General features: G+C 37.2%; 1 protein-coding gene across 14 annotated transcripts in view; it reads right to left on the bottom strand.

The window, feature by feature from the left end:
- Myo3a (myosin IIIA) overlaps positions 1-20,931 on the bottom strand; it is a 180,717-nt gene that overhangs the window by 29,355 nt on the left and 130,431 nt on the right. For 10 of the 14 annotated variants that reach the window (XR_010043797.1, XM_063238033.1, XM_063238034.1 and 7 more), the window contains 8 exons: positions 15,779-15,932; positions 13,967-14,055; positions 12,075-12,204; positions 8,576-8,655; positions 8,055-8,132; positions 5,683-5,888; positions 2,945-3,056; positions 257-419 (listed from right to left, as the gene is read on the bottom strand). Coding sequence is in view for 12 of the 14 variants with exons in the window: in XM_063238033.1 (XP_063094103.1) it covers positions 257-419; positions 2,945-3,056; positions 5,683-5,888; positions 8,055-8,132; positions 8,576-8,655; positions 12,075-12,204; positions 13,967-14,055; positions 15,779-15,932 (1,012 nt within the window). In the remaining 2 variants the exon portion in view is untranslated. Of the gene's footprint in view, positions 1-256; positions 420-2,944; positions 3,057-5,682; positions 5,889-8,049; positions 8,133-8,575; positions 8,656-12,074; positions 12,205-13,966; positions 14,056-15,778; positions 20,826-20,931 lie in introns of those variants that run through there. The other 4 variants (XM_063238028.1, XM_063238036.1, XR_010043798.1 and 1 more) reach the window with 4 other exon arrangements.

The raw sequence follows: 20,931 nt of genomic DNA, 5'->3' as shown, positions 1-20,931 counted from the left end.
GTTGCATCTTACACAATAGGCCAATTGTGTTTCATTAATTCTCAACAAAATATTCTTTCAAATATTAAAGGTGTCAATCACCAAAATAATCTAGTTTTGATTTAATATAGAGAAAGTATGAAGGTAATACATGCTAGGAATAAATACATAAGCTAGATGAAAACTGGAGTCTGTATATAAGAAATACCAGGAGATTTTAGGCTCGTATCTAGATACGGTAGAATGCTTTGTCACACTGAGATCGTCTGAGTATTACCTGACTGTATTATAATAGCACTTTCTTTCCTTTTCTGCTGGGTTTTTTGGTATCTTCTTGAACCCAAGAATGCTCTCACACAGGCTTGGATCAAAATAAGCTTGTCAATGGCTTCATTTCGCATTAAATTTAACTGTTCCACATGATAATATTTAAGGAAAACCTTAAAAGAATTAAAATAAAATGCAAATAAAACCATGGTATACAGATGTGAAGATTCATGTGCTCCACTTTGAAGGACAGCATATATATGAAATCTTTTTAGGTTTGGGAAATTACCATCTTTCATTTCTTTGGCCTGGATGTAGCTATGATAGTATGGATTTTTATGCTTGAAGAAAATCTTTTCCTGGAGAAGGAATGAGAAGATGGCAATGATATTGTTTATTTGCAACAGGAAGCTTAGTGTTTTGTTGGGTAGGACACTAAGAATGAAGAATGTTAAACTTTTTTACCAAAGTTTCTAGAATCATGTTTTGAGCTAAGCTAATTTTAGCATCACATGTTGAGCTTAGCTGATTAATGTCTTAATAAAATTTCTTAGACAATATTTCCAAATCTAAAAGTCTTACACACCAATTTACAAGACAGAGGATGACTATAATTGTATTAGTTCATTCAGCAAATGGTGACTGAATCACATCTTCTATGTCCTTATCTGGAGATTCAAAGATGTTGCTAGTGGAGGGAGTAAGGCAGGGAGAGGCCCAGGCAGGCAATACTGTCACTAGGCCCAAAGACTACCTCGGAGAAAAGAAGTTTCGCTTAGCATGTTACAAGAGCAACAGTAAACAGAGACAGGGAGGAACCGGAAGACCTGCTCTTCTCATCTAAAAAATTTAGGTTCACCACACTCCCTCAGGAAACAGAAAAAAATTTACTTTAATGGTTAAATTTGCTGATAAAAATCACCTCAAAGAGTATTCTAAATCCATCAAGAAAGCCATATAAATTTAAACTTCATGGCCGAGTCACGAGACCTGGTATGCTTGACTGCAGAACTTGCTGAGCATTCCCTGAACTCAAGAGCCTGGTACCACAGGCCAAGTTTAGCATGATGGATTTTGATTGAATTTAGCTTTAATTTCTACAGGAGTCAAGATGTTAATATATTTAGTGTGTTCTGCTGTTGACAATTCATTTAAAATTCAATTTGTTTAAAAAGGTCATCATTTTTTCCTATATAACATTAGAAATGTTCTTATTTTAAATACTTTTATCCATGTTAATGAGTTAGAAAAGGTGAAGTGGAAAAATACAAATAGCTTTAAAATGCTACTTAAATATCATGTAGAACAGGAAAGGCAAAGGGCTTCTTTACAAGTTAAAACTCCATTTAAAGTTAAGCATGTATTTCAGAACATAATGATGAGATTTCAGCCTGATGGCATTCAGCTTTGTGAGCTAAATGAAAATGGTGTGAAAGAATATATTCCTTTTAATGTCCAGAATTTTACCTTGCTAAGTATTACAATAAATATGTATTATTCAATATGTGGGACAGTCTACGATTGACAATTTTCACACATGCCGTAAACTGTCACAGGACTATTGTCTCATTGGAATGTTCGCCTACTCCCAATATACACTAAGATACCTTTCTTGGTAAATGTGAAGTTCGTTTTGATACTGCTGTGGGGTGACCAACAGTACTTACCCTTGAGTGGCCAGTCTCTGAGTATCTCTTCACTTTAGTGCTGCCCTTTTCCTCTTTCTCCCTGTGATATATATATATATATATATATATATATATATATATATTATCCCCTGAAGTGCAGTTTGTGTACCCTGGTGCCTTATTTATTTTGTCCTGTCTTGTGATACTTTGAGGACAGTTGAGAATCCCAGTGCATGCTTTCTCCACTCACGTTTTTTGCTTTCATATTCAAGACTGGTTATGGTTCTTTCAAACTTTATTCTCTAAGGGAATAAATAAACTCTTGCAGGTTCTCAAAGCTAAAGATAAAAACTCCAATATCCTAATACACAGCCTAGAAATAATCATGAAGATTTTACTTCAGATAAACGTCAGATGTTTAATAGAAACAAATTTGAGAATTAACCAAAGAAAACAGAAATCCTATTTAGATCACTATGATTTCCCCCCTTCTATTTGACAGTGATTAAAATAAAGAAAATATATCAGTCTATTTTCTGTACTGTTTGAAGTAAAGTATGTTCATTATAAAAATTTCTTTTTTGGATACATCTTCAAGATAGTATTTTCTTGCATTTTAATTTTTTTCTTTTATTATTACATGTTTGCAGTGCATGATTATGTTAATTTTAGGGAGTAGGTACATGTACCCATACAGCTTATTTATGTTTTTTAGTCTCCCTGTGTTCCAAATTTCTTTTCACAATTTTCATTCTTGCAATTATTATTCTTACCTCATGTTTATGTCACATAATGCTTCACTTAGGTTGTTGGGTTCTTATGCACAGCATATCTTAATTGTACTTTCTCCTCCCCACCCCACTCCTTGCCCTGGGTCTCCAGGATTCTCTCCCCAAAAAAACATCTTTATGAATTTGCAAATATCATCCCTTATTTTAAAAATAGAGGTCCTGTAACTTAAAACCTCTGAAACTTAAAAGCATAATATTTTTAATCATTATAAAATGTAATCCTCAATAAACACAATATAATTGTTCAGTTATTCTATAAAAATTGCATGAAAACATTACTTTTGTTTTTCCAAGGGCCCAGTTATCAAGACCTGCTTTTTCCAAAATGGCAGCACAGGTGTCAGGGCTCACTGGGGGCTCTTCACTGGACTTGTAGCAGAGAACATAGTACCTAAATATGGGAAAAGGAGCCAGTTAGTACCCTAGAGTGGTCCAAAATGTCATTACCCTGACGGCCACTGGACAGCTCTGTCTGAGGGAATGGAAGAGACTCTCAGATCTGGTGCAATAGCCTTTCCTCAGAACAACCCTGAGCAGATCAGTGTAGACTGACACAAATCCAAGGCCAGTCTATTTGTGTGAAAGTGTAATTTTTCTACTTTTGTGATTGCTTTTCAGAGATGGAATACAATTCGAAAACTATGCATTGAAAGCAGAAAGATTTCAATGGCAGAAATCAGAGAGAAAATTTTTATTTTTTTGTTCACTCTCAAAAAACACTGGAAGTCAATTTTCAAACTGAGTGAAATTCAATAATAGCCAACTTTCCCACCACAAAAGTCAGTTTCCAGCATTTTTTTCCTTGAGTTATATTGTTTCTCTTGCTGGAGTTTTTGCTCTTGGTTTAATCCACAATCCACCAATATTTGAGGGAAGAAATAAGAAAGGGGTAATGCAAGAAATAACTGAAAGGGGCCATGAGGTCCTCTGAGCACAGAGCTTATTGACATTTGGTTCTATACATAAATTTCATAAATATAATGTAAATCTTGTAAGTGCATACAAAATAGTTACCATACTATCATTTCTAATTGTAGATGAAATAACTTTGAACGATGTCATATATTTAATTAATGGCAGGACTGATACTCAAACTTGGGTTTTTTGCTTCAAAATGTGAGTGCTTACCTACTCCACCGCCTCCCATGGGTTTGCTTGCATTACAGCCCTGAGAGCCAAACCATTGTGCAAGGTGCCTAGCGGGAAATGAAGCCAACTTCTGTGGATTCTTAGTATGACACTTCACTGGAAATAACCACAGTAAAAACCTAGTGCTACAGTTTGTATTGTAAATGCCTGAAAAGGTTACACGTGTTGGAAGCTTGTTCCTACAGGAACAAGGGGGCCCAGTGGAAGGTCTTTAGGGCCACTGGGGGTGTGCCCTAGAGGGGACATCAGGACACCAGTTCCTTCCTTTCCCTCTTTCCTTCACTCACACATGAGCATGATGAGCCCCCTCAGGCCCAAAGCAACAGGGCCACATAGCCATGGACTGAACCTCGAAAACTGTGAGCTTGAGTAAACCTTTTCTCATAAGTTGATCACCTCAGGTATTTGTGAGCAAAAAAAGCTGACTAAATAGTGACTTGTGCAAAGTAAATTCTTACTGCATATTTTCACCTAATATTGTTCTTTTGTCACAAAGCAGAAGACAGAATAGATAAAAGCCCTGAGGAATTTGCAAAGATAAGCTAGGACAGAGGGGGATTATTTAAGTCCCATTTACACCTCCATAAGACACTTGCAAATTGTTCTACCTCCCTAAGAGTCTGTGTCAACTTAGATGACATCTTTCAAATTAGTGACAAAAATTTTTAACCTTTTATTTCTAGAACTTCACATTACTCAGAAGTTATTCATGTGTTTTCTATGTGGTTTCTATGTAGTTCTTCCTTGCTTATTATGTAGTAATTTACTATTTTATTATATATACAGAAAAAGAATTTAGCCAGGTGTGGTGGCACATGCCTGTAATCCCAACATTCAGGAGGCTGAAGCAGGGGGACTGCTGTGAGTTCGAGACCAGCCTGGGCTACAAAGTGATTTGAACGCCAGCCTGAACTGTATAAGACCTTGTCTCAAAAAGATTTTTAAAAATTTATGAAAGTATTTATTCTTATTTCTGACCTTCTAAATAAATGAATGTCTTTCAAACACAACAGTATCAATACAATTGTTTTGGTTCTCCTTATGGTCTATACTGTAGAACCCTGGTTATTTTTAAAAATATTGAGTTAGTCATTGAAGGCACTCTTCACAATTTTAACTCAACTGTTTTTCTCATTTTATATTCTGTCCAATACTTTTACCATGTAGCTTACCCAATTTTACATTGGTCTCAAATGTTAAAAGAACTTCTGATACTTGACTCTTTTAAAGCTGATTTTCTTAACTGACGTAAATCCAGGGGCTTTTTATGTCTGTTAATCACTTTCAGGATAATATCTCGCTTAACTATTACAACCATCCCATCTGGTAGTCATGGCTGACCTATAAGCAGGGAAAAGGAGGTTCCACACAGGCTAGGGTTTCTCAGCACCAGCACTGTTGACATTTGGGCTGGGAGGGTTGTTTGTGGTGGGGAGGCACTTGTTCATTGTAGACTGATGTTTTGCAGCATCCAGGGCCTTTGTTCACCAAATGCCAGTAGAACTTTCCCCTTCCAGGTGTGACAGATGAAAGTATCTCCAGATATTGCCAGGTTATCTTTTGAGGGGTAAAATCCCTCCCAGCTGAGAACTGTTTTACAGGCCCCACACCAAAAGGCAGAACTGTTTAACACTGAAACTCAGGCCTCAGGACCTTGCAGCCTCTACCCTGTATGTTCTGCAGCCACTAAAAGCTTCCTGTCCTCTTGCACAGCTGCTACCTTCTCTTTTCAAGGTCTGATCAAACGTGAACATGATGCCTCTCTTCTAGACCACCAAGGCAATTCTTTCCTATTTTATTTGCTATAATTCCTATGAAGAAGTTTCATGTAAGCTATACAATGGAAACTTAAAATTAAATCCACATACCGCTTTATAAAGTTAGCAAAAAGTATCCGATGTGAGTATCCCAACTTTCGAATTCTTGCTGTTTCCAGAATTCCCGTGTAGCGAAGCTGTAGCAAAACCTTTTCTCTGTCATATTTTCTTGCCTGACGCTCATTATTTGGTTTGACGCAACGGACAAAATGAGGTTGGCCCACCACCATTTTAGATAACAAATCCATCAGGGAGTACTGTAACATGGAATAAAAATAAATTTCCTGGGGTAACGTATATAAATTTACGAACTTGCAGGTCTTTTTAATACAGTGATAAAATCTGAAACATTAATGTTAATAAATGGTCATACATATTCAGTAGGGAGAGATCTGATTTAATACAAATTTTACTTATATCTTAAAAATTACAGATTCACTTATAACAATGTGGAACTAATAAAACAGAACTTGGTTATTAAAAGTTTGCTTATAAACTCTTAAAGCAACTTTAATTGGCAAAATTAGTTTTGATATAATTTGTGAGTAATTAGATCCTTTCAAGCAAATTTACTGAATTATATTTAGGCACACAATTTGATTAATCCAGTTTATAAATTAATTTTCTTGTTCAAATCTCTCTTTACAGAAAGTACAAAAAGTACACACTTTAATCACTGTCCCATTCATCTTATTTTAAAATACCTTAGAATATAGATATAAAAATAAGCAAGTTGTTATCCACTTTAGTTTACTTTAGCATGTTCACTTTCTTCCTTATTTTAGGAGACTTTTTTTGTTAATATAGATAATAAAAGGTACTCTGCACCAGTGCCTTATTTAAACAGTAGTCAAAGACTGAGCTACAAAGAATAACATATTAGGATGATCATGCTTCACCAGATGCAGAATTCCAGCCAACTACATCTCAAGGACCAGGATCACAATTTATTGGCAAAACAATATTTATGCATGGACAATGTTGACAGATGTATCTCTTTTTGTATAGAAATACAAAAGTCTAGAATCATACAGTGCAAACAATATTGCACTTGGGCAACTGGCAAAGCACTGAATTTACATGCCTCCCTCTTGGGTACTGAGACTCAGATGTGACCTTTCCAAGCAGCTGGGTCTGCCACTTCGGAGCCTCATCTCTGTGAGTCACCATTCCCTTGGTCACACAAACATCTGACAGGCACTGGTGATGCTAAGGCAGTGTGTGTCTTCTGGCTTTGTAACAGCAACACATTGCAAGCTAGGGGCTGAATTTTTTTAGTTGCCAAGGCATAGTGTTACACTCTGCTCTCTGTCTACGGAATGAAAAATTGGTTTAGAAATAAACCACATATTGTGGAGAATTATCTTCTATCATTTTTCACTTCAGCCTCAAGATGAAAATGATTCTATGAACTAAACTGGTTTAAACATACAAACAAAGTTTGATGCTGATGGCAGAGATATGACAATAATGTGCATGATTCATATAAGAAAATAATGTGACACTAAACACTTTCAATGACTCACCTATGCTTCCTTGAAGTAAAGGGAATGTACTGGCAGCCGAGGTTAAGACAATAAGGCACCACTAATGGGTGACTAAGTGTCCACTGTCTGCTATGAGCTTAGGTGTTGAAGAATGTTTGATCAAAGTACTCAGAAAGTTTAAGTATTTCATGAAGCTGTTAGAGAACTGGATATATTTGATGGACATTTATAGTAAGCCAAATCCAATTTCCTCTCCCTCTTCCATATTAAATTGTATTAACTGATAATCTCTGAGTCTGAGATGGTATTTTCTTCATTTTTATTGGCTGGCTAATCTCATTTTAACAGAAGAGATAAAAATATGGAAGGATCATCTCGAGTCCTCTAGAGCATGGGGAACATGAAGTGCTTCTTGCTTTTCTTTCCCCATATTGCCCAAGTCAAGTCTCCTTGATCCCATGATGAGCAACTTCCCTGACTTTCCTCCCCACTCCATCCTATACTGAGTTCTATTACTCTGCTGAGGTACCAGCTTATGTATGTACAGGGAGACATGAGCTACATCTATGAGCTCAACCTTGTACGTACTATTTATCCTTAATTCATTTGGGGGTGGGGGAAGAGAATTAATAATTATAGCATTTAATTAATAACTGTTTTTAGATCTTATCCTAGTAGAAATGCATTTGGTTCTATTGATAAATTTTAATCAGGATATAGATTTCCACTAAGATTATCATGGAAAAACAAAAATCTTTTTTGCAGTTTAAATATCAGTAGCACATTTTGACATAGCCTGAATCTAAATATACTTAAATGGGATACAGTGAACATTCTCTTTGCTAACAGCACTGATATTTGCTACCAGATTTTGTTATCTGTAACTCATTTACAACAACATCCCTAAGCTTAACCCACCATAATGAAATACCTTACTCTAAAATATGATGCAACTGTTTGGGTTTTCATATTGGTTGTTTCCAGAACATGACAGGAGGCTTCTTCAGTTTCACCCTAAGAAGACCAAGGAAGACAATGAGGCCAAGGTACCTATTATACTTCATGATATATAGAGAGCACGTGGCATTTTCCTTCAGGTCACCTTAATTTCTGTGTTTAAATATACAAGAATGTACAGTGTGGTCCATATTTACACTTCAAGGTAACTTGTGTTAGTTGTATTGTTTCTTTGATTGATCTCCTATAGAATGAAGATATTTCTGATCCGAGCCAATCGGTACATTTTGAGTTTGTTATAGTGTAACATTTAAAACTATTTATAAAGAGATTTAGGAACATATGAGAAATTCAGGATTATTTTATCTTCTGTCAGTAATATGATGATAACAAATATTAATTTGAAAAGAAAAGAAGCATCAAAAGAAGAAAAACTAAGGAAAACCTGTTTCTTTAGGAGCAGGTTGGATTCTAGACTCAGGAAAAATGCGTTTTCTTACCTTTGTCATGTTAACTGATTTTTCTGAATTCTTCATTTGATAGTTTATTACATTTTTAGTTTTGGATAATGGCAGGTTACCTATGAGGGTAAATAAAAATAATTACCTCCTAGAATCCTTAATGGATAAATGATTTTTATCCCATTTATTTAAAATAAGCACTGTAAAAAAAAAATGAGCACCATTAAACTCATAATATTGAGACTCGGATGCTTAGATAACTATTTATGGAGACAAGGATAAAATAAAGCTATGTGACAATTTACAACAAACTATAAATTCAGACCCCCCTCTCAAGCAAAAACAAAACCACCAAATCTTCCAGTTTGCAAAAGAGAAGGGGTAGAGGTACGAGTTGTAGTTTTTTCAATTGTGAGACAATATGATACGATTATTATGAAGAGAATAATATGTTTATTTTGTGAATGTTAAATGGAAATCAAGATTTTTCTAAAACTCAAGTCAGTCTTTATGATAGGCCTTCTAAAGTATATGAAACATTACTTCACATGAGGCGCTTATAAGCAAATCAAGTGTGACTGAAAGGAATGGACATGTTGAGTCTAACATTCAGACATGTGCTTCATGCTAGAGGCTACATAAAACTCTAAAGTTAAGGACATAGAAACAAGAAAGACTTGGGTTTGGCTCCAAATTGCAATACTTAAAAGCTGTGTTGCATTAGATCATTTATGTAATGTCTGATGTGCTTTGAATCTATAAATTGGAGATAATCATGCTACCATACCGAATTCTGATGAAAGTGATAATCTGTCTGAAACACAGTGGGTCATTTTCTCTTTCATCTTTTTACTGTGACAGTTAATCCTGACTGTCAACATGACTGACTTGAGAGATTTCTGTGTGTGTTGGCGGGAAGGGGGCGGGGCGGGCTACATCTGGCCTCTTTCTCTTGGCTCTTCCTCATCTCTCTCTTCCTGGCAGCCAAGTTAGCAGTCTTCCTCTGGTAGACTCTTTTGCCATGATGATTTTGCCTTGAAGCAAGATCTGACCAGGGACTGAAACCTCTGAAATGGTGAGCCAAAGTAAACCTTTTCTTCTTTAAATTATGTATATTAACTATTCTGTCCAAGCAACAAGAAGGTGAGTAACATAAGCATCACACACACTAAACCAAACCAATACACAATCCAAGAGTGTATCATCCCACCAGTAATGCTCAAAATATCTTCAAAATCCAGTATCATTTAAGAAAGATTATTTCTCTTCTTACTCCTTGTTTTAGACGGTAGCCAGAGGCCAAATGTTTTTCATGCAGTCTCATTTTTTTGCACAGTTGCAAAAGGCTGGCTCTTAGGTGACGGGGCAGGAAGGAATCTTGTCTGAGATGTGGCTGGTGGTGCCTCTGATTTGCTTTCTTTCTCCTTCTTTCATTATTTTGGGAAAAGAGCTGATGGGTATGCATGATGGCTTCCATAATGGGCTGAAACTGTGCCTTTCGTATGTGAAATTTAACTGACTACAGCAGGGTGGACAGAGGCACATACAATTTTCAGAGATTTTCATCCACTGACTTTGTTTTATTATTATCAAAGAAAGTTTTAGAAAAAGATTCAATTGAAAAAAGTTATGACAGTCTTATGGGATTTCTTAGAAGCATAATAAATATACAAAGTTATAGGAACACATTAACTAGGCTACATACTTAATATTAATCAAATAATCAATACTATACTAAATACTTAATTTTAGTCAGATAATTTAAATGTAAAGTTTGTCTGAAAATGAAAATGTCTGAAAATGAAAATACCAGAGGAAATTTAGTAAGGGTAATTTAGAAAAGGGTAATAACTTCACTTTAATAATATATATATTAGTTATCAAATTACTTAACAAAATAAGTGAAAAGTCTTTTAAAAATGTATTTGTGTAGGATAGAAACTAAAATTAGCATAGGTCTTAAGTTCAGAAAATATATCTACTTTGCTTTTATAGTTGATCTGATGAACAAAACTGTGATAAAGCAAGGAAGTATGGTACATTACCTTCATAATGGTTGAGATAAAGTTCACATGTGAAGCCATAATGCAACAGTTACGTTTTATTTTAGAATGTTAAAGACAGCAAGGTAACTTAAAATTGTCCATTTCAAGCTTTTGCAAGCTATACTCATCAAGAAGTGTGGTACTACCATAAACTTAAGTATAGATGACACAGAGAAGTCCAGTCATTTGAATGCTGTCAAAGGAATTCAGTGGGGGATTCTTTTCCCAACAAATGGTGCTAAAATGTTTGGAAAGTGATAGACAGGAGTGGTGGTGGGGGGAAGGATTACAAAGTTCATTAGGAAACATCATTTGTTATAATAAATATATTCATTACTAATCTTTGTGATTTAACAGCAAGATCTGGGTCTATGTCTCACAAATTAAATTGAGGACAAAGGAGGTAGACAAGAAGGATGTTTACAAGAGAAATAGCTTGCAGTAGTTAGGAGAGAACCTGAAAGTGGGTTGCTATAGGACGGTTGTGGGAGATTTTATTAAAAAATTACCAGAGCTCAGACTACTCTGGGTCAAAGTAAAGTCAAACTACAGGACAGAACCAAGCATACTTCAACAAGAAATGGGCCTGGGGAGGGGGTCAAGGCACATAGACAGCATATGTCTACAGCCTCTATCCCACATAAGTGGTTTATAGATAGAGCCTCTCAGTCTCTATCCCACATAAGTGGTTTATTAAAATACAAAGTGAGAGGCAGGAGCAGGACTTGTCATAGTGATCATCCATCATCTTGCTTATTACTTTGCTTACGTTCCTGGATTTGTCTACCTGGTTCTTGTTAACTCTTGACCTCAGGCTCTTGCTTATCTGACTGAGGCCTGGTCATTCTGACTCTGTCTGGGGTATTATCTTCTGTTTAACTTGTCTGTCTATAATAGTGGAATTTTCATAAGTTAAATATTTCAGTTATAACTCAATAAAATTATTAAAAAGTACAGAGAATAATTTTTAGTAAAGAAAACCAATCCAAATCATCATTTCTCCAACAACTGGATAAAGATGTGTGATTTTTTGGCCTGTAACTCCCTTCATAGCCAAGGCTAGCTCTGAACTCATGATCTTACTGCATCAGCTTCCCAAATGCTGGGATTACAAGCATGAACCACATATCTGGTTGAATTGTTGATCAATTAAAGAGCTCACTATGCTTGCAGAACCTCAGGAACTACCTGAAGGTTGCCCACTTTGGAACATAGCAGGTGACTTTGAACTCTTTGGAGTGACTTTTCCAGGGAGTTGCTAGAACACCATCCTGATAAATGCCTCAAATACTTTAATAAAAAGTAGCTTTGTCTTATTAATTTATATATTTTCCTCAGATGACCTGGGGCAGAAAATATTAATAGATAAATATTTAGTGAGTTGAAAACAAACTAACATGAAAAACTGGGGATTTTGTTCATACAAATAAAAGAGACGGAAACTACTTGATTGGGCTTTGAGGAACCTTCCCAGTTAATGGAAATCATCTTACCTGTTTTGGTCAGAGGAAGGCTGACTAGTTGTCGAATCACACTGTTCTCTGATGATCTCAAAAGCAGCACAATATCAGTTGGAAGAGTGTCTCTATTTTTAGCCAAAAACCCACTTGCATTATAGAGGACCTATTGATATAGGATGCCATTGCCATGACCATAATCAGAATCATCATCATCAATAGATATTTACTGAGTGCTTATTCTATGCTAGGCAATAGAGATAGAAAGAGTACAAAGGTAATTTCTTACAATTTGGTTGGAAAAGTGAATTTCTCCATATGTAGCATGTCCTATAAGAAATGACTTGTGTCTCACTGATTTTATTTGGGTTGAACTGTGGTCTGATTCTTCGTGTTACATTGGAAGTTGGTATGTTTCTTTTCTATATTTGAAGGGATGAAAAGCATGTGGGGCTACCAAGGCATTCCTGATTCTAAAATAACTATTCATCTATACTGAATTGGCTATGATTGATTTTTATCTTAGTAGTAGTGGTGTCTAAACACACTGTCAGTATTTGTTTTCTTGGCACTTCTAAATAATTTCAAAACATAGTAAAGATGAGAGTATTCCATAGACTTCTGAACCCAAAAGGGTGGTTGTTATGTGTACTGAACTGTGTTCCTCCAAATTGATATCAAATACTCTGGAAGCATACAGAAAAAAAGGCCACATGAGGACAGTGAGACAGCAGCTGTCTGTAAGCCACAAAGGAGGCTGCAACCAGGTGTCACTTTGAACTTGAACTTCAGGCTCAGACTGTTAAAAAAATAATTTCTGTTGTTTAAGCTGCCCTGCTTATGACATTCTTGTCATGCAGCCTCACTAGACTAAAACAGCTGTTTAAAAATACTAGATAAAATGTCATGGGCGATTTTATGCTGAAAGTCCTGACAGGTTACAATTTTAAAGGTTTAAGGTGTACATTTTTAATGACAAAAGTCTGTGGAATTTTGATTAGCATATAAAGGTTGCCAAACAGACTAGGGTACCATCAGTTCTAGTCATTTTATTTTTATACATTTTTCATTTTTTACATTCTTTGATCTGTGTATTTTCTCAACATTGATTTGAAATCCTCCAGCATTTATGATATCACTTTGAGGGACTGGTCCATTATTCTCCACAGATGAAGGGAAGGAGTGTCCCCTGGGTGTAGGAAACAGATCTGCGGCTGCTTCAGTGTGTGAATGTATCTCTATTGATGTATGAACATTTCTTACAAGCTCATCAGCCAGTCCACCTGCCTGGGTTAGCCCTGCTCTCTGTCCTTCTCTTATTGAGGGAAGAGAGGCAAGGGCTGCAGCAGAGGGAGAGAGAGAGAAGCATCTAAAATCTGAAAATCACAGCTTATAGAAAAGGTCCTCTGCTATTGCTACATTACAAAAATTAGGTAACCATTGCCAGCTAATTACCCACAGCCATCTCTTAAGATCACAAAGATAAACTCTAGGCTTGGCTCTTTTTTTCCTTTTTTCTTCCAATTTCTTAATATTTTTTTTATCAAATAAGGATTTGGGTTTTTTTTAGCTTTCCAAAAGACCACAGGTATGTGCCCTGCAGTGCTGGTAGTCTCCAGAGTGAATGGCTGACGAAGGCTGGGATAGACCACAGGGTTCTGGGCAGCAGAATCAGTGCCAGGTGGGGACCATTTCATTATAACTGTCTGCTCCTTAATTTCCATGTCAATCCTCATTATTTGACATAAAGTTAGAAATAAAACTAAAGGCCAAGGATATAGTACAGTGACACAGCACCTGCCTGCAAGCACAAGTTTATGAGTTTAATCCCTGGTACAAAACAACCACAAACAAACAAACAAACAAACAAAACCAAGAAAATCCTCCAAAACTCAAAAAACTAAGTTAAAATTCTTTAGAGGTCTTACTTTTCCTGCATAATGGTAAATTCCAAAACAAAGTTCCATTCTTTTGGGTCTCCAGAAGTACTGTGATTTTAGATTATCTTCAAATTTTTCTGTAGGAAAAAAATGTCAAAAATTAAGATTCCCCTTGTTGTTTATCATTTGATTTTTGTTTTTCTTTTCTATTTTTTCTCTTAAATAAAAAAATCTAAATCTTCCAGAAATTCCTTTAAAAATTAAATTTCAATATCATGTGTGTAAAAGATCCTGAGAAAATATAGTGAGCGAGGGGAATTTTTTTTTTTTTTTTTTTTTTGATACTGGGAATCAACTCAGGACCTTATACCTGCCAGACAGGCACTGTGAGCATCAATTTTTACCATTGTATGATGGTTTAGGGCACTTGTCAAATGTTAGAAAGCACTGTAGTCACTCTGAACCTTTGTTAACACACGGGCTGCTGGTCCCCACCCTCAGTTTGTGACTAAATAGGTCTGGAAAGGGAGCCAACAATTCACATTTCTAACATGTTCCTAGGTGTCACAGATGCTCCTGGCTTGAAAACTGGCTTTTGAGAATCACTGGTCCTAAAGAAAGGAACTACTTTGAGACTGAACAGCAGAGAAGTTTGTGAGGCTGAGTCTGATGCCCATTGTGAGCCCCAAATTTTGGTGGTTTGGCCATCTTTCCATTTGAAGAGCTATAGGTTGTTACTGATTATATCAGAAACAAAAAAGTCATAAAATGGAGTTAAATTTTCTGCAATAGTTTTCAGACATTCAGAAGACTTGTGATTATATGTCCTAGAGAGGACATTTTGATATGTCAAATATTATTTTCCCTACAACCCTAGGTTATTTTTTTTCCATCTAGAATTGTGCAATTAGAGGAGAGAATAAGTTAGTCAGTGGGTCAGAAGGAAGCAACGCCACAGACTTAATGGTAAAAAACAGGATCAGCTTATCACAAGTTAAAGTGATGCTAATTTTTCTATAAGTATTTGTTAAAAATAATGAGTATATCTCATCACAGGGAATATGGTATTCCACATTAGAAAGTGACTTTCTCAGATGCCTGAAAACTCAAGTTTTTCTCTTTCTTTAACTAGACTTTTCCATTTAAACTATTTTGGATGGTAATGTTAATATACTATGCAAATCTCTGCCTTCTCAAACAGAAAAAATGAATACATTAAATCCTTCTTTGATGACATAGGATTATTACCATGAACATTTATTAATGTGCTGAACTTCAGAAGTTACTAAGGAATTTTAGGCTGTTTGCCGCTATTAAATGGCTCAAGTATAACCCATTAATTTGTATCTTGCCTGATAGCTTTTTCTTTTCAAATTCTAGATCTGCCTTTCTGCTCTGCCCATCAAATTCTAATTTTGAGTTGGATAATTTCTAAGGTAATTCTTAACCTGAGATTCATTCTATAGTTGAGGTTCTAACATAAAATAAGAAGTAACCTAATATCTAACCTTGTTATGCTGAAAGTCCTGACAGGTTATAATTTTAAAGGTTTAAGGTGTACATTTTTAATGACAAAAGTCTGTGGAATTTTGATTAGCATATAAAGGTTGCCAAACAGACTAGGGTACCAGCAGTTCTAGTCATTTTATTTTTATACATTTTTCATTTTTTAAATGTTTCATATTGTCATAAACATACATTGGTCCAGGTATTAGATCCAAAGTCCCTTCTTAAAAGTTAGACATACAGGCTTTGTGACAGCAATTTTCTTCTAGATCACTTAACACAATTTAAAAGATCACTTAGAATTATATGACTGCATCCCTAGAACTATAAAATCATTCTAGATTTAACACTCACCTATAAGAGTCTGGTCACTGGCCTTGGGAAATCTACTTTCTTCATCAAGTAGGGATAGTAGACCCATTGGCTTCTGCAGAAACATATCTAAGAGGGGCCGATTATCTTCATATTCAATAACTCTAACATCAACATCTTCATTTAGATATTCACTCTACAATAGGTCATCACACAAACAGAAGAATCCACTAACACTGGGTGAATCATGGATAGCCTAAGTGTAATTACCTAAAATTTTGCTTTACATATAGTAAATTGTCATCTATGACATTGCCCTTAAACTGAGGGTATCATTTTATTTTTCTCTCCACAGAATTGCTAGTACCTTAAAATCAGCACTGACTATACTCAGGATAGTAACAAAAGGGTTCTGATCTGTATTCTAGAATTACAGATACCTCCGTATTCAAGTTTTAGAGGAATATTAATGAAAAGTAATATGATTATGTTCCAGAATTTATAAAACATGTATTATGCATATCAGGGTTATGCTTTCCCCACTGCATCTCTTGGAACCATTTCCTAGCTTTACAGATATGATTCCAAACATTTAGATTTTAGTACAGTGGATAACAGTGGGTCATGGGAACAACCAAGGACACATAGTTTCACATCTGGCTCTGTCACTTCACTGGCCTTATAATTCATTGGAATTTTCTTACTCTTTAGGCTTCTCTCTTCTCCTTCTCTGTTGAAGGGGGTAGTAATCCTCATCTCAGAAGTAAACACATATGGTGCACTAACAATCCTTTGCTACTGAGTATAAAATGTGTCAAATAAAGATAACCACAGACAATGACTGTGGGGCTCTGACATCAGCACAACGTAGATGTCACTGACCTGCTTTAGAAAATGGACTTGAAGATGGAGTATGTGTGTGTGCAGTGTGGTTCATCTTTGTTCCCATGACTTTACATTCAAACCTCTCCTCGGGGCCAGTGCTAAAGTATACACACATCTGCTCTGAATCATGACTCACTAGTGGTGCTTATGGTGATGGTGGTGTGGTCAATGGTTTTCAGGTGAAATAATAAACTCTACCAATAGGAATATTTATGGAATAACTGCTGACTCAGGGACCATGTCTTGCACTTCTTCTATGTTTACTTTAACATGTAAGAACATGTAGGCACTTTTCAAAATCACTTTATTCTTTAATTCATGAAATATATTCATTGCACATCTTCTAACAAGCACTGTGGTCAATGATAAGGGGATGTTTAAAACAAGCTCCTTGTTGTGACAGATTTAAAATAGAATTTGGGTGATAATGCAAGGTAACACATGGTAGATGGATGCTAAGTACAATAATACACTGCACCAGTTTAGGGAAAGAAAATTTATTTCTGGGAGCTTTAGAATTTAGCCAGTGGCAGGTGGAGCCACTTGTTAAGATGAAACATTTACTTACTATGGTAGGAGCTTTGTGAAACCGAAATATTATTTCAAGGATGTCATGAGAAAAAAATATATATTTGCCTTTTGTAGTGCTAGAGATTGAACTCAGAGCTTTGTGCTAAGAAGCCCTCTACTAGTGAGCTACAATCTGAGTCCAATGTATATTTTTTAAATAAGACAAAATCTTGGGCAAGGAGTGTAGCTCAAAGGTACAATGCTTGTTCAGCATGCAGGAGACCCTGGGTTTGACCCTTAGCATTGAAAAAAGAAATATGATGCATGAAAAGGAGGTAAAATCTGGGGCCCGAAAGGTAAAAAACCTGAAATACATTTAGTTTATTCAGTGCAAGAAAATGAAAGCAATATCGTGACGTTTCATAGCATTTCATTTGAAGGTAACCTTGGGAGAAGTTTGTATGCCTACAATTATTTTACTGTTAGACACATTATGTTGACAGCATATAATAGCTTAAATCACCACTGCAAAGTTCAAGAGAACTTTTGTGTACTTTATATAAAAAGCACAGGAGGTTATGTTCTAAACTGATGCATTTGTCATTTCTATTTGCCTGTGTCAAAATAAAAGGAATGCTTCTGTGGCAGGTCATACAGAGAAGAGATTAGTAATTTAAAAAACAATGGGATCTTCTTGAAGACATCTACTGGTAAGAGAGACTCCAGGAGAACCAGTGGAGATAAAACTGTTGTCACCATGCTCACCAGTTATAAAGTACTTCTAATAATCACAGCTAGGACAATTTATTATAGTTTATAGCAATCATGATAGCTAAATTTATTTTAAAGCATTTGTGGAAAAACAAAGCTCATATTTTCTCAGAAAGTCCTCTGTTACGGCCTGCATATTAAAATACATTAAAGCAGAAAAGATATTACCATATTAAAGTTGAAGTGGTAGCATATATAATCCCTACTCTGTCCAGACTGCTTGAGCTCCCTTTTTAAAGTGGATAGGTGAACAGTCTTTTCAACATCTATGAAAGATGCAAGTGAAATCAGAAGACCTAAAAGTTAGGAAACCTAAAATCCCTCAAGGTCATTCCTGTTTTTCACTAAATTTAGAGTTTGAATGGTGGCGAAAAAGCCCAGAGGTGATACAATTCCACAACCACGTCCTAAACAACAAGTTTAAATATTTAGGGCCCAAATGATACCTTAAAAGAGATTCAAGATCACTCTACCAATCCCTCAGACTCACAAAGCCGCAGAGAAGGTGGTTCCAGGGCCTGAGAGAGGCTGTACACTTCTATGGGACTTATAAAGTAGATGCAAATTTCGGCAAAGATTCCTCAGCAGTTATCAACATGACAACAGTCATGCTGTCACTTGGTCTCCCCTTCTCAGACAGAACTTCCCTCCATCTCTCAGACTAATCCAGTAACTTCTTTCTTAGTTGGTCATTCTCCGTGAGCCCTATAATATTTGACATTTTATTTTATTTTTTTTTAGTATTTCTACTTGTTTACTAATCTGTGTATCCCATTAGAATGAAAATCCTGTGTTGACACCCTAATCCCAGTCCATTTGGAGATAGTGACTTTTAAAGAGGTAATTAAACTAGAAAGAGGCCATAAAGATGAGGCTTCTGTCCAAAGTGACTAGTGTCCTTGTAATAAAAGAAAGAGGCACTAGGGTTGGGTAGAGGAGAGGCCATGTGAGGACACAGTAAGAAGATGGCCATTAACAACCTTAGAGAGAGACTTCAGAAGAAACCAGCTCTGCCAATACACTGATTCCAGGGCTAAATTCCCCAGCCCCTATTCATCCCAATTCTTTATTCCCTCCCCTCCGCTCCCATTGATCTACCTCACTATTTCCTATTATTTACCTTTTCTTTTGCTCTTAATTTATATTTTGGATTTCTTATACAAGAGAAACCATATGATATTTAAGCTTGCGCATCTGTGGTGGTTAACTGAAGTATTATCAGCTTGAATGGGGGATGCCCAACTGAATTGAGTCAGCATGGTTCTGGGTGTGGAAGAGGCTACACTTTAAGGAGGCTAGCTGTAGGAATGGTATAAAAGGAGAAGGGGAGTGAATGATCTCAGTTGATCTTCCTAGGAGGAACTCTGCTCTTCACCTTGGGTGTCCTCTCCTGGCTTTCAGTGCTGATTATTTAGCTTCCAGCATGGGCCTTTCCACCTGCCGCTGGGGCCTCTAGCTCCTAACAGCAACACTCTGACCTCCCTGTACAGACGCCTTAGTCGATCCTTTGGCCTCCTGTTGTGGACTCCTATAGGACACTGCCGTGGGATCCAGGACTTTGGCTGGGTTCTTTGGATCTCCAGCACGAAGATGGAACTTCTACATTTGACTCTGTGGGGGGCCACTGTAGGTCAATCTTGTAAATTTCTGTATCTTGCACTGAATCTGATTCAGAGCACGTGCAGTCTTTTGAGAAGCTCTGCCCTAGCCCTGCAAACTCTTGTAAACACTAATATAGTATCTGATTCATTTCATTTAGCATTATGATCGCAAGGCGCATCAATTTTCTTACAAATGACTCACTTATCCTTCTTTATGGTAGAATAGTACTCTATTGTATATGAATACCAGATTTTCTTTATCTATTCACCTATTGATGGAAAAATAGCTTGCTTCCAAGATTTAGCCATTGTGAATCATGCTGCTATAAACAGGGATATGTATGTGTTATTATCAAATGATGTTTTAAACTCTTTGTTAATCCTGTTAGTTTTTGTGTTAATGTCCATAGCAAGTCTCAGGAAATGTTTATGATTAATCTGAGATTACACTAGTCATTAAGGCAGAATTTGATAAATAATGTAATGATAGGGGAGTTGGAGAACATGGCGGACAGACAACAGCAACTTCTGAACGCTCTCTAAAGGCTCGGCTCAGAGGCCAGGAATGATGCGGACTAAGGAGATATGAACCAGTAGAGATATGCTCTGCTGACTCAGGAACAAACTGGGCTGAGAGAATCCAACTTGGAATACAGTCCTGGCGCTAAAATAGGAACAGAAAAATCTCGGTGTGGAGGCTCGACTCCGCGCCATTAGAAACCGCGGTTTGGATTTCCCGCCGCCCGGCGGCCGGCTACCTCCACAGCGGCTCAGCAAGGAGAGACGCGACCGCTGAGCTCTGGGAACGGGAGTCTCCGAACGGAGTCCCCACGCCATCGGAAACCGCGGTTTAGATTTCCCGCCGCCAGGCGCCCGGCTACCTCCATAGCGGCTCAGTAAGGAGAGACACGCAGAGGCTTGGGAACGGGAATCTGCGAACGGAGTCGGAAACGCCACGGCCAGAGAGGAAGGCTGACTGGTGGTGAGGTGAGCGAGGAACTGATTCCCTACCGCAGTTTGACTCCAGCGGAGGTTTTTCTGGGCGTGGGCAGTCCTGTAAGAGCAGGGCGCGGTGGCAACTGCAGCCGCACGTTTCCCTCTCGGACGGGATTGGTGAAAGGTGCCTGGCCGGAGGGACGCTGCTCGCGGACTCCCTAGGCTGGCCTAACCCAGATCCCAGAGCCTGACGGTGGCCCGGAGGAGCGACCGACTCCCGCGTAGGCTGCCTCCTCCGCAACTCCCTGGGGCGCAGCGGTGAGCGGGAACAACTAGCCAGCGCAATTTGATCAAGCTGTGGCTGGCAGGCAGGGAAGCCGGGCCTCCTGTGTAAGATTACATTTTATAAGGAACAGAAAATATGGGGAAGGGAAGCAACAAAAAAGGCTCCTCGACCCCCAATCCTGAGAATCAGGCAATTGTGGACACTGC

This window comes from Cavia porcellus, unplaced genomic scaffold (assembly GCF_034190915.1).
Source record: "Cavia porcellus strain 051 isolate PalLab524CR breed Dunkin Hartley unplaced genomic scaffold, mCavPor4.1 scaffold_27, whole genome shotgun sequence".
Lineage (NCBI taxonomy): Eukaryota > Metazoa > Chordata > Mammalia > Rodentia > Caviidae > Cavia > Cavia porcellus.
This window is presented reverse-complemented; position numbering and strand designations above follow the sequence as displayed.